Below are 13,969 nucleotides of genomic sequence, written 5' to 3' on the forward strand. Positions count from 1 at the left end.
GATAAATCTGATCGGTCGTCAGATGATAACTGAGAAACAAGAAGAATGAAGTTTGATCCACAAATCTAATTTTTTGATTTTCTCTGATTTTTGGTGAGATGTTGGAAATGTCACTGGACGTTACGCAGATTTTTGTAAGACGTCAGAAGACAAACAGGATGGAAACCACTGGTTTAATATTAAACAGCGTGTTGTATTTTAAAAGGTTAAAGTTGTACAAAGTGGAAATAACACAAATACAAGTTACATTACGTAAATACTGTACTTGTGTAAAGTACATAATTACTTTCTACTACAATATAAAACTTTGACATAAAACTCAAATTTAAAAGGAAGCTGAAAAGTGTGCTTTCGATACTTGATTTTGTTGTCCTACATATACACATACTGTAATTCATACTGTATACCAAACTAATATTAGTTTACTGCCCTCATCCAACATGTGAATCACAGTAGACTGCTTACAGTAAATAAATCGGGGCTCTTCTCCTTTTCACTTCCTGGCAACAGACTCATTCAACCAACTTCTCCTTTTTGGGTCTAACTGGATAAAAAACTCCTCGAACACACCCAGGATTCACACAGGAAGTCAGACTTCTAACCCTCATCACACATCACTTCCAGTTTTAGCCACCGCTGAGGCTACGAAAAACTTCCTGAGGGAATGACTCATAACATCCTTCTGCAAATTGATATTTTAATGACACTCCTGCTTCCTTCCTTGGAAAACTCCCATGCCTCACAGGAAGTGTGTTTCATTTGCAATGGGAGTTTGTTTTAAGTAAAGGAAGCTTTAAAAAATAGTGTGTTGGAAGAAAGCAATCGCTGGTGACTGATTATTTCAAGCTTATTTCTCTCATAGAACAATCATTTTACCAGCTTGTGTTAAGTGATGACTTGTTGTCAAAAGAAGTTCTTTTATTTAGGTCAATTTACAAATAAATTCTATAAAACTCTGTCAGGCTGCACTGTACATGATGTTCTCTCTGGCTTCAACACTTAATACGCACAATTTGAGGACTAAAGAGGTATCTGCAGGCATTGAGAAGAAGTACGATTGTCAAAGTCTTTGAAAAGGCAAATATAAGATTCTGTTCATGATGCAGTAAAGATTCTTAAAAATAAATCTGCTCAGTGCAATATAAAAGAAATATTTCTTATGAAAGGTCATATCCAAAGTTTAAATAGGTTTTGAAAGAATTGGACCACTTTTGACCCAATCATTTATTTTCATCTGAGGAACTGAGCAGAAATCTTTTCACAAATTCAGGAAACACATTCTTGCTGAAATGTTCTTTCAGTGTTTGAAGAATGTTTCTCAACCACTTTCGCCTCCTAACAGCTCAGCGAAAAGTCGTCATGATGGCTTTGTGCGCGTGCATGTATGCGTGCCGGCAGCACCGACGAACCCAGGTGATGAACGTTAGCGTTAATTAAAGTCCCAAACCAGGAAGGACGTCAAAGAAACACCTCAACATTTATTCATCATATAATTCTGTGCAATAACACAATGTACAAATAATTCATTCTGTAAATATTACGATCCATATAATAGTTCAGGTCTGTTGCCACAAAATAAAAGAGAAAATACATTCAAGGTCTGTAAAGGCATCAGTCAGTCTGCAGAGGGAAGTGAGGGCACGAACACGCTTTCAGAAATCAGTGATCAAAGAGTTTCATATCTGAAGGATTTGGTCCCAAATTATTTTTCCAGGTTGTGGAATGAAAACTGTTAGTTGGATGATTATTTTTGATAACAGTGTCCATGTCTCCACAAATTTACTGAATTCATTCATCAAATTATTTCAGTGATTAAAACAGGAAGGTTATTTCTTTTAACAGTAGCTTCAAATTAATCAAATACCAAATCATTCTTACTTCACCCACCACTGAATGAACACTAGAGAAACACTTTTAAAGAACATTTGGTTTCCAAGCATTTTTCTTGAAGTCTCTTAAGTATCTGCTGCACGTTGAGAAAAAAAAAAAGACATTTTCAAATTAACCTCACAACAAGCTGTTGCAGCAAAGTGCGTGCACCACTTTGGCACCACGTCAACATCGGTTGCACCACGGTCCGAGCACACTGAAAGAGAAACGCTGTGCAAAAGTCCCAGACAGAAAGAGTCAGTTGCCATGGGAACACACATGTTGTTGTTGTTGTTTTTTGTTTGTTTTTTTCAGCTAACTTCAAGAATGAAGCCCCGTCACTGACGGGAAGGATAGATAACGTCTCCAGAACAACACTGAAAACACACACACACACACACACACACACCTTCATATCACTGCTGTCCAGTGAAAAACCTCATAGTTCCTTTTTACTCTCATCTAAAAATATTTAAACAATTACATTCTTTCTCATCACACTAAAACAAGGCAGCATTTAATTACCATGTTTTCACCAGACAGCAGAGACACATCACTTCCCTCCTGTGTCACATACATTCATACAATACGCTGTACAATCGACAAATTCGTTTAGAAATGCACTTTCAGTCCCCTTCAGCCAGGTCTGCGTGACCTCACACTGGCCAATCGGAGCTTATCAGTTTAAACTACAACAGCATGTGATTGGTCCTGATGCTGGTGACCTGCAGCCAACCAGAAGAAGTGCAGGCAGCACGAGTCTGCTGTCAGTCCCGGTTTTGGGTTTTTTGGGGGTTTTTTCAGCCTTTATCTGCAGAATAAACACTGCAGCATTTATCTGTCAAAATCGTGACTTCAGTGCCAAACAATGGCACTACGTGTACGAGGAATTTAGTCATAAGTGAACCCCACGGCCTGTCAATCAATCAAGTGTCCTTGTCGTCTGAAAGTGTAACATGTAGCCTCCGGACGTCCCCGTTGCTCATCCTGTCCCTGGGATGGGATGACTGGACCTCCTCATAGGGAGGTGGAGGGTTGTCGGGGCTCTGGCTGGACAGGAGGGGGCGGTGGCTGCCGTCCAATTGATTGTTCAGAGATGACTGTTGAGCCTCCTGAGCCAATAGGAGCTGCGTGGGTCCGGGAGCCGAGCAGGTGGGGATGCGCTGCCCCCAGCTGCCGTACATAGCCTCCTCGTAGGAGGGAAGAGAGACGGGATGTCCGTCCACCATCAGGTCCAGCTGGTCTGAGGAGCGACGGCTGCTGGAGGGGAGAGACGGCGTTATTTAATGCTGAAAAGGCCGGCAGGATGTACAGATGATGATCTCTGATCTCTTTATCCGAAGCATTCACATTCTATATAAAACGACTGCTTCGGCCCGGTTTTCACATTAAATCGTTGCTCAGTGTGTCCTGCAGATCGGTGGACCCGACAGTTTTTATCCGAGAGTCCAAACGAGTTAATTTTTCTTCTGAAAAAACATGTAGCTGAGCTGCACTACAATGTTTCTACAAAGTTAATCACTGCAGGAGATTTAGTTCGACTTCAACTGCGTTCGACTTCGTCTGACTTGATGGTCGGCAGCTCAGGTTTAACATCTGGACACAGACAGACTGTAGTTTAACATCTGGACACAGACAGACTGTGGTCTATTCTATCCTGCTTTCTGATTGGTCTATTCTATCCTGTAGTCTGATTGGACATTATAATTCTGCCCTGCGCAGCGCCACATAAAGTCTGATGCACCCATAAGCTTCTTCTTACCTGTGTGATTGACAGGGGTAGAGGCGGGACTTGACAACGAGGCAGACAGTGGTGGTGAGCAGGAAGATGGAAACGCCCACCGCTGTTGTGGCCATGCTGGGCATCGAGTTGTTCACGGCGTCGTCAGATTTCATGTTCGGACCGTCTAAGGAAGAGACAGATAAAAGTTTAAGTAAAGAATAACTAACAGATACCAAGAACTGAGCAAACATGTGCAGATTCCGGATTCTCAAATGTAAAAAAAAATGTGGCTTTTTATCTTTTCATACGCACAGTGTTGGTTTACAGCAAACAGCCCTATTCAGCTGCTGCAGTAAGCCAAGTTATGGCCGCTCAGCTACATACAGACAAACAACAGTTCATCAAACCATCAAACACTCATCAGGAGTTTGAGATGTTTGATTTCAAGTGCTGCGTCTTTGCGTGTTTGTGATGGTGGTTTGTTTTTCTAAAGGCTGCTGAGCACGAAGCAGAGGGATGGTTGATGGTTGGAGAGGAGTTGGACTGCAGAGTGAAAGAAAAGCAGCCAACAAGTACTCAACCAACTGCATCCAGATTGCTCTCCAGAAAGTGTTTCCATGTTGCTGAAGTTTTAAATGTTGATTTGGTCGTGACGTCATTACAAAAACGTCACGACAGAAATATTTGATCAAATACGAGATCTCCGACTGGAAGGTTTCTGGTGGTTCGGTGTGTTTGTGTCAGTGACTCTGCAGCGGTAGCTTTCCATGAGTCTCTGACAGTGGAAACGCAGAGGAAACGTTTAATGGTTATTATGGTGGCGTCGCCCGCTTCCTCTTTACGTGCTCTGACTTCCTGTTGCAGCGTGAGTGAGTGGCGAGAGAGGAAGTCAGAACTGGTCTGCGGAAAGCAAAGCTTGTAGTTTTCCTGCACAGCGTCGGCATGTGTCTGTGATCTGATAAGTAGGTCAAAAGATATGAAGTGATAAAGCTGCTGCTTCTGCAGCTGGGTGGCTGCTCAAGGCCTCAGTGTGACATTTTATGATTATTAATACCACATGATTAAAATGACACTGCCCTCCTGATTAACAGATGTAAAATGTCGGTCAACTGTTCTTCTTGTTTCTACTCATTAAAGATGACACTTAAGATCCGATCTGACAGGAGACTGCAGAGGGGAAGTGTTGTTGTTGTTGTTGTTGTTGTGACAGCAAGAGAATCAATAAATATCCCTTTTATGGAGACTGAAGCCATCTACAGATTACATCCAAAACCTGCTTGAGCACATATTTTGAGTATAAGTCACGATATCCACCTCCAGAATATCAAAACAAGAATGAACTGTCATTGAATGTGTAGTCAGCCCTGAAACCATCTGGGTCAAAGCTGCGATGAGTCACGAGTAGATTATACTCCGAGGTAATCACTGAGGAATGCTATGGTGCCCAGTACTGCTGGGAAATACCAAGAAATGTTTAGAGTTTCACAAGTTTCTTTTAATAAGTTTCTTATTAAAGAAGGGAATTTCAAAAGTCACACAAAGTCACAATCTCCGGAGGAACCCGACTCACTGAAGCACACGGGACGGAAATATTCTCACGGCTACGAATGAGGCGTTTTCTGTTGTAAGTTTCTGTGTAAAACTTTGTGAGTAGAAGTTGCATCCACAGTGAAATGTCCACCACTGACAAATGATCAGGACATTTTATTGTTAAATTTATTCTTTCTTTAATTAACTGATGAAGTTTTTATCATAAAATATACGTCAGAAAAGAGACCGGCGTTCCTTCTTCTGTCTAACAATCAGTCTGAAAGTTAAACAAAAAAAAATATTTACGAAAATGAAAAACAGAGAAAAGCAGCGACTCAGATTTTTAGAGGCTGAAACTAGAAATTATTTGGCCTTTTTTCCTGAAAAATTATTCTAATGATTTATTAATTAGTTGAATTTAATTAAATGGATTCAAAATCCCCCCCCCCCCCCCGAGTTATTAGTACAGAGAAGTAGCTTCATGTCAAACACAGCACCAAAACAATTCAACCTCAACAGGTAGTTGGACAGCAAACATAAATATATTCTACTGTATTAAACTCTTACCTCTCACAGGGATGCAGGCAGGAATCGAAGGCATCCACCTGCCGTGCCGGCACCTGGAGACGGGGACCTTGTTGCTGATGTGGTATCCGGGCTCGCAGAAGAAACGAATGGTGCTTTTCTGAGGGAAACCTCGGCACGGAGACGGCTCACAGCGGAAACCTCCGTGTTCGGGCACCAGAGGGTGAGTGCAGTTGCTCAGTCTGCCTGCAGATACACAAGCACGAGAACAAGTTGGTTTTTTTGTGCTTTAGAATTGGAGGTCATCAGGTGCCGCTCAGAGGAAGAATTAAAACAACATTTTCTCTCCCGGTCCTCCTGGGAAATGTGCATTTGTTTTCTTTCTGCTTTAACGAACAGGATAAACATTTGGGAGGTGATTTTTCTCACTCCATCCTTCCACCAGATGCCAGAAACCTTTTCTCATTTTGTGCAGTAAAGCAGGCGTCTGCATGCAGAGTCGAGGCCTGTCCAGGCTGCAACTGTCCACTTCGGTATGGTAATTGTATGACTATCCTGTAACTAACTAACTTGGTAATAATTGATCGCTATTAAAGTGATATTTTAGGATAATAAAACAGGGTTCACATCCCTTTGTCTTTTAGGGTGAGAGGGTGTGAGGGTGAGTGTGACATCAGCCGCGAAGTGAATAGATCGCAAGATATTAGTTTTTACCTCAATTACATGTTGAATAAAAAGCTCCGTGGTGTCTGGATTTGTGGCCTTTATGTTCACACATGTATGTGGCCATGAATTCAACCTCCGTACTGAAAAACTCTCACATGACTAAATGTTGCTCACAGCCATCTGTGCTTTCCTCGGCGGGCAGCGCCGCCAGACCAGCAGACGATCTGCTGCCAGTTTCCTCTATTTCTTCATCGTTCGCCTCAAAAAGTCTGTGTCTGCAGAATTATGGCTTCCACTCCTCCGGCAAGCTCTTTAACCTCAAACATCGACTTGTGAAGAGTAGGTCAGGAGTGAAGTTAGAAGTGGAAAAAAAAAATCACTGTATTTTTTGCAAATGAAATTTGCAAGTGAACAAAGTCAGAGGCTTTCAAGGGATTTTACCGGTCGTCTTAAATTCAGACATTTAAACGTATTGAACTAAAAGCACTGGGGGGTTTAAATGTTATGATATTAATGCAGGGAAGACATATTTTGAGCAGGTCTGATGAACCAGAGAGTTAGTTTCAAACCTCCAACACAGAGCGAGAGAAACTGACTACGTCCTGATTAAAGTTCATTTAGTGTTTCACAATCAGTCATCTCAAAAGTGTCATAAAACCAAATCAAAATATATTGCTGGTGATCCTTTGTGCGAGTCGTATTTACAAAACCGTAGTCCTGGTTTGGATCGGGTGTTTCAGAATCTCTCCACTAAGATCTCCAAACCAGATCCCCTGAAATAGATCTCAGTTCCTCAATAAGCTGCTCTGAAACAGCCAAAGGGCTCCACAACTAGCGGGTTTCAGTTTCATTACTTCTAATCTGCAGCAGGCGGGCCGAGGAGACTAATGAGCAACAGTCACCATTAAGTGTTCGCTGTGAACAAATATCTGAAGATAAACATGAATCATTTCGTCTCCCTTCTTTGCAAAAGAGTTACCAACGAACCAAAATGTGCTTTACTTCCCGTCAGGCAGGATCAGCACGGCGAACACTCAGCTGTTGCAGGAATGACAGGAAATGAAAGAGAAACCACTGAATGCAGGTCGGGAACGGATCGCAGTTTTATCTACTGTACGCAGTGTGTGTGTGTGGTGTGTGTGTGTGTGTGGGGGGGAATGGGGGGGTTGGAGGTCAGGGGTCGTACCTGCAGTGAGGAGCGGCGAGAAGGCCAAGAGGAGGAGTCCACACGGCCATCGATACAGGACGGACGAAGACATCAAACCAGACTTCCTGATGACACAACAGAGACGAAGGGTCAGAGGGGGAGAAAGCACACAAACACCAGAGGCCATCTTCACACTGTACACACACACACACACACACACACACACACACACACACACACACACACACACACACACACACGGCCAATTAAAAGTTGTTGTTTTTTTGTCAGCTGTGAACCAGCTTGTTTTTCTGACTGACGCTGCAATCCTGCTTGTTATGTTAATTCACAGCTGTGAGCTGCTGCGTGTCACCACACCGCTGGCTTCAACACCTGAGAGCACGTCGGTCCATCGCTGTCTCCGAACAACGAACCAACTCTGACAGCAAAAACCTCAAACCTGCTGTTGTCTGCGATATCCAGTTTAAAAAGGTGAATGATGAACAGATACAGTCGAGCCGGGGTGGTTTTCTATCTTCCAGTGAAGGGCAGCAGTTTCTTTCTGATGCAAAGAGGCACCTTTCAGTAAAGAGGAGTGTGATTACATGTCAATATTCAGTCTAGTAGAAAGAAAACTTTTGGTATTTTAGCACCAAAAAAAAAAAAAAGATGACTATTTGAAGCGGAGCCGATTCATATTCAGTAAACTAGTTGCTGCAGCTCCATTGGAGGTACTTTCCCTTAAAAACAATCTCATTTGCAGAAGTTTTTTACACTAAAACTTCAGCCGTGTTCAAATGTTCCCCATAGTTTGGTTTTCTTCCACTGTAACTGCAATAAAAATGATTTCACCTGTTCTGATTCACACAATGAAATCAGACATATGGTAAATTATTAGAACCACAGAAATGTTACTGCAACTTTTCTTTAAAACAAACAAGCAAACAGTAAAACGCAACGAATCTCATCTTCTTCCACTTCATTCCCAAAGAAATGTGGAAACTGGCAGCCACCGCTCCTTCACAGAAAATATAATAATTAAAAGCTGCTTCTGTGTTTCACTTTGACTCTTTTAATCTCCCATCAAACATTTCACAACAGTCTGTAATTACAGCTGTAAGTCTGACCTGACTTCAGCCTTTCAGTTGATCCATTGTGAAACTCCCACCTCACACTGTTGACTGTTTCAACACTGACCATGACGACCGCACGGACACCTGACAACACAACTTTATTCACACCGAAACTGGAATCGATCACCACAACAGATCCAACTCTCTCTCAACAGCTCATTAAGGCTTCCCGGTGCCCACGCAGCCCGACCTCTGCCACAGCAGCAGCCTAAATGCCACGCTGTGTGAAAATGTGTGTGGGTGTGCTTGTGTGTTTTCATGTCAACAGGGATGCCAGTCATCTCGGGAGCAGCGGGGGAAGGCCCACTGTCTCTCCGTGACAGCCACGCTCAGATGGGCACGGACACGCACGCACGCGCGCGCGCGCACACACACACACACACACACACACACACACACACACACACCTTACAGAGGTGTAATACACACACACACACACACACACACACACACACACACCGAACCACACGCACATTCACAGCTCCATCTTACGTGACCACAACCTGCGTGGGATGTCTGCATCTTAGTCATCGTGGGCACTCTTGTGATATTATAACTTCTGCTGTAATGTTTGTCAAGTTGGAAACAGGGAGGCAGCAGAATTATTGTAGAATTATTGTGACGAAAGAAAAAAAAGAAAAGTAAAAAGTCTCTTTCGTGGACTCGTTGCATCTTCAGCTGCCTTTCCTGTGATAAGCGCGCGCGCTGCTCAACCGGGACCGCGCGATAAGTGCCGGGCTCCAACCACGAGACATTTTGCACAAAGTTATGGGTAAAAGTTGCGATTAAAAGATGTGAAGCATCAACGGCGACACGATCAGGACTCACTCCACACATCAACCGCGGCGAGGCCTGAAATGTCATGTCAGGTCTCCCGCTGGTTTCTCAGTTGGCACAATCTGGCCCGCTTTGTTCCGGGGCGCCGGCGGCCGGCGGGTGCGCAAACTATGACTGTAGGAGACGCTAATTAGTGACCTCACACCTCGGGGGACAGGATGTCCTCCTCATCCGCTGCTGCAGACAACAAGGACACACTTTTACAAAGGTTATTCTATGGAGGAGGCTTTTGTGTTGTCCTCCATCATCCTCATCAGGACCGAGGTGGATTACGGGCCCCCCCGTGGTCACGTGGTCACGTTGGATGACGTAGTGTCACACCTTTAATGCGGGTTTGCAAACTCTTTCTTGGAAATATTTTTCTGCCACACATGACGTGATGCAATTTACTCAAACTAAACGTGTGGACTGGACTGGAGGCGTTTCTTTGACAGAAGTTTGTAGGGTTGCGTGTCTTCACCCACTGAGCCACATCTGACAGTCTGGTGGATCAGTAGCTGCAGTGGGAGGACACGACTGATCTCTGCCACTCTGAACTTTGCTCTTTCTGCTCTGCTGCTTCATAACATTTCTCTGAAAGTGTGAAACCCAGCAGACAGCTCAGTTAACATTTAAGTTCCGGACATTATTTGTCTCTTTCATTAACACGTTGACTTTTAACTCCGAGAGACAGGAAATATGCTCTGGTTGTTTTTTAAAGTATGGTTATGACACAGCGTGTCACGCTACTATAAGACTCATGTGGTTCAGGTTTTAGCTAAAAAAGACATACCTAAAAAATAAAAAAAAATCACCTTAATACTTTAGCATTTTCCTAATTTGAGGAGAATTACTTAAATTATGTTGCAGAAAATGATGCATGAGCACTTTTTACAAAACACTCTTACCACATCTCTAATGAGTCTCTGGAAATGTCCGTCAAAACACTTCAACACAAGACAGACGGTAGTAAACTGCAGGTTGATGAAGGCTGTAAGTTAATCATCTACAATTTTAACAACTGTGCATCACAACCAGCTCGGACTTTTATCACGTATTCCCTCCGCTGCTTTGAATCAGTCATTTCCATATCGACTCGGTCCAGGAGTCTTCATCCTGTCTGCCCCCCTCATCACCTTCCGTATCTCCACATCTACCAGACGTCACACCTCTCAATAGCCTACATTGGCTTCATTCATACATCCAAGAGTCGATATTACGTCTATCTGCAATTATTGTATTCCAATTACTCGATTAATCGTACACAAAATCGACAAGTCGATTAACTAACGATTTCAGCTCTGGATTTAATTCCAGGGAAAGTAAAGTCTTGATGTACAACGAGACAACGACCCCCTGCGAGGTTCAACCGCCTCAAATTAACCCTTTGAGGAACATCTTCTTCCCTTTAAACCCCCCCGGAGACCCTGCTGGTGTCTGTCAGTGTCTAAGTGGAGGATTGTTAGTGGATGGTCTGTGCAGCCTACAGTCACACAGTTTATTATGTAAAAAGCTCCTTTGTTCCTCAGCAACATCAGTATGTCGGGGGAAGCTTCATGATGCCCGCCTATTCTTGTGATTTCCAAATAAAGGCGTTTATGATGTAACTTCTTTTTTTTTTAATCAATATTTTAAAATTCACTATTTTCTCTTTGCAATAATGTCGTATATGTAATTTCTTTAGACATATAGGCAAAACAAAAACAAACAAAAAACCAAAAAAACACCGCAGTCGCTTTTTCTCCCCACGAAGAGCAGAATAATCGATTTTCCCACGTTTCGATCAGCGGTTTTTCTCAGCTTCGTCTATCAGCTGCTGCTGAAGGGAACATCTCTCTTTGAATGGACCAAACTGAAGCAGTTTCAAAATGTGTCTCACCTGAGAGCCGACGACGAGGTGATCCTGCAGCGGGGCGGCTGGTCGGCTGGTCGGCTGGTCGGGCTGCAGATGCGTTTTTTCGGGCAGATTTCAGGCTCCGAGTGAGGACGGATCGATCCTCCACGATCAGCTGACGAGCGCAGCTCCTGCTCAGCAACAAGTGGGACCTTTTCGGCTGCTCCCTCCCCTGACTCATCGATCAGCTGTGTTTGACAGCAACACCCAGCTTTTCTATTGGCCGCTGCGGCCGCCAAACACCGCCCACCTGCGCTGCTACGTCATATTCTGGAAATGCTCCTTTCTAAGCCACAGAAACACACACCAACTGTTGCACACAGTTTTTCTTTTTTTTAACAAATTCCTCTTTTTACGCACATGTACGCGCACACGCACGCACGCGTTTGTACAGCTATCTTTGTGAGGACTGAGCAAAATGTCCTCACTCCGATTGGCTAAAAGGAAAACTAGTCTATTCAAATATGCAGACGCATACTTATTTAGGAAAAGGAAGTTGTGGCCAGTACTAACATACAAAACAAAAATACACAAATAACTAGTATTGGACTTGAATATCAATCAAACTAACTTCCTGCAACCTTTAAAAATGAAAGCCGAACTCGGAGAGTTTGGATGTCGGGGACAGGCCATCCTGACATACTCAATGTGCTGATGTTTGCTGGTGTTTGGTGAGTATATCACTTCAACATGCTGAGGCTGATGGGAATGTCATTAGTCAAACAGGTATTTAGTGAAGAAGACAACCCCACAAAACAAACTAAAAAGACAAAGATGAATTAAATTATAGATATTTAACTAAAAAAAATAATGAAAAAAAACACATTAAAAGTCATTACGGTGCTGAAAAAAAGAAAAGAAAAAGATTAAATATTGTCCCAATCCATCAGAAACATGTTCAGCAACTCCAGTGGACAGACGGCAACTTTGCTTGTGGGCCAATATAAAAACTCAGAACATAACCAGAGTTATAAGAATTATAACACTAATTAAAATGACTTTATGAAATACACCGGCTCGGTCATGCAATTGTCTGATCGGCTAATCAACTCTTTTTACCAGTGTTCATATAACGCTGAATTCTGCAACGACTCTAAACTCAAAAACTGTCACCATGACGTCACTTCTTTATTTTCCAACCTCACCCAGGGACCGGTTACCCAGTTGTTGTTTGGAGGAGCCAACCCTTCAGGCTGACTGTTTACAGTAAAAGATGAAGAGCTGCAGATGTGGTTGCAGCGCTCATTGTGACTGACTGGGAGACTTGACGGAAGTGCTAAAAATACAAACTGCGCTGACTCGGCTGCTGCTGCTGCGATGCTGCTGCTGCTGCGATGCTGCTGCAGCAGTGCAGGAAGATTCTTCAGGGTTTCCACGTCGGGCTCATCAGGAAGCTTCCGTGAGCTTTTTCAGGTACGTATGTTATGCGCCAGTGAGGAGCCTGTGGAGGACTCATAGTGACATCTGTAAACACGTACATATCACATAATGTTGGATTCATGCATGCAGGTAAACCTTCATTATTCGATGAAGTCATGCATATTTCTAAAACTCATATATTCATGTTGTAAAACTCCACAACAAAAACATCACAAGCAGGATGCTGCAAGTCCGAACGGAGAAACATCACAGCACTTCGACACCTCTACTGCTCACTGTTTGGTCCGCCCTTCAGAGGGTACCCTGATGGTTCCCTGATGGTTCCCTGAGGGTACCCTGATGGTTCCCTGATGGTTCCCTGATGGTACCCTGAGGGTACCCTGATGGTTCCCTGATGGTACCCTGATGGTACCCTGATGGTTCCCTGATGGTACCCTGATGGTTCCCTGATGGTTCCCTGATGGTACCCTGATGGTTCCCTGATGGTTCCCTGATGGTACCCTGATGGTACCCTGATGGTTCCCTGATGGTACCCTGATGGTACCCTGATGGTTCCCTGATGGTTCCCTGATGGTACCCTGATGGTTCCCTGAGGGTACCCTGATGGTTCCCTGATGGTACCCTGAGGGTACCCTGATGAGGGTTCCCTGATGGTACCCTGATGGTTCCCTGATGGTACCCTAATGGTACCCTGATGGAAACAGGGTTTTCAGACCACAACACAGCGAAGACTAAAACTGTGACTAATAGTTGGGCAGAGCTACGCTAGCAAGTATATTGTAAACATTTAGTTTAAGATCTTAAACACGAGCAGATTTTGCGTTTCATCGCTCACTTTCAGAGACATTCAGCAAAAATCACAGCTGAGTCTCTGAGTAATTTCCGAACAGGCCATTTACATGCGCTCATCTGAAACTATTCAGCACGTCATCGAGCTGCCGTGTCATCTGGGACAGTGCAGACAACTGCAGGTGACAGCAGTTTCCTGGAAGAGTTCACAGGTGGTGTTGCGCAATACAAGTTAACAAGTTAACCTTTAACGCTAATCTGACAAATGTTAAACAATAAATGTAAACGTCTTCATGCTCGTAACAGCAGAATAACATTAAATATGGGAGGGGGGACATTTGTGTTAAATTCAGAGCCCAGTTTAGCCTGAACAGTGTGTGTGTGTGTGTGTGTGTGTGTGTGTGTGTGTGTGTGTGTGTGTGTGTGTGTGTGTGTGTGTGTTACAGAAAACAGACACCATGGATCTTTTACAAAAATTGTATTTGCAAAAAAAGTAA

At 43.5% G+C, this 13,969-nt stretch overlaps 1 protein-coding gene across 2 annotated transcripts; it reads right to left on the reverse strand.

Annotated features, from left to right (window-relative positions):
• Nucleotides 1-1,981: 1,981 nt before the first annotated feature.
• LOC138632586 (sushi domain-containing protein 6) lies at nucleotides 1,982-11,442 on the reverse strand. 2 transcript variants are annotated; one of them, XM_069718269.1, is made up of 5 exons: nucleotides 11,289-11,442; nucleotides 7,500-7,585; nucleotides 5,690-5,893; nucleotides 3,632-3,776; nucleotides 1,982-3,126 (listed from the first exon to the last, which is right to left on the reverse strand). In XM_069718269.1, exons 2-5 carry the CDS (start codon nucleotides 7,570-7,572, stop codon nucleotides 2,796-2,798), a joined length of 753 nt encoding a protein of 250 aa, XP_069574370.1. In that variant the 5' UTR covers nucleotides 7,573-7,585; nucleotides 11,289-11,442; the 3' UTR covers nucleotides 1,982-2,795. The 2 variants fall into 2 exon arrangements, with proteins under 2 accessions (XP_069574370.1, XP_069574368.1); XM_069718267.1 differs by having other exon boundaries at nucleotides 1,982-3,129.
• Between the last annotated feature and the right edge of the window lie 2,527 nt (nucleotides 11,443-13,969).

This window comes from Brachyistius frenatus, unplaced genomic scaffold (assembly GCF_029030835.1).
Source record: "Brachyistius frenatus isolate BFR_SWC_R1_liver_20210118 unplaced genomic scaffold, ASM2903083v1 Contig_189, whole genome shotgun sequence".
NCBI classification, from domain to species: Eukaryota; Metazoa; Chordata; class Actinopteri; family Embiotocidae; genus Brachyistius; species Brachyistius frenatus.

Excerpts from the sequence above, each read along its gene's own strand:
- LOC138632586 (XM_069718267.1), bottom strand. The coding sequence starts at position 7,572 with ATGTCTTCGTCCGTCCTGTATCGATGGCCGTGTGGACTCCTCCTCTTG. Across the intron at positions 3,777-5,689 it reads TGCCTGCATCCCTGTGAGAG|ACGGTCCGAACATGAAATCT; the intron begins GTAAGAGTTTAA and ends TCTCTTCCTTAG. Across the intron at positions 3,130-3,631 it reads TACCCCTGTCAATCACACAG|CAGCCGTCGCTCCTCAGACC; the intron begins GTAAGAAGAAGC and ends TCTCCCCTCCAG.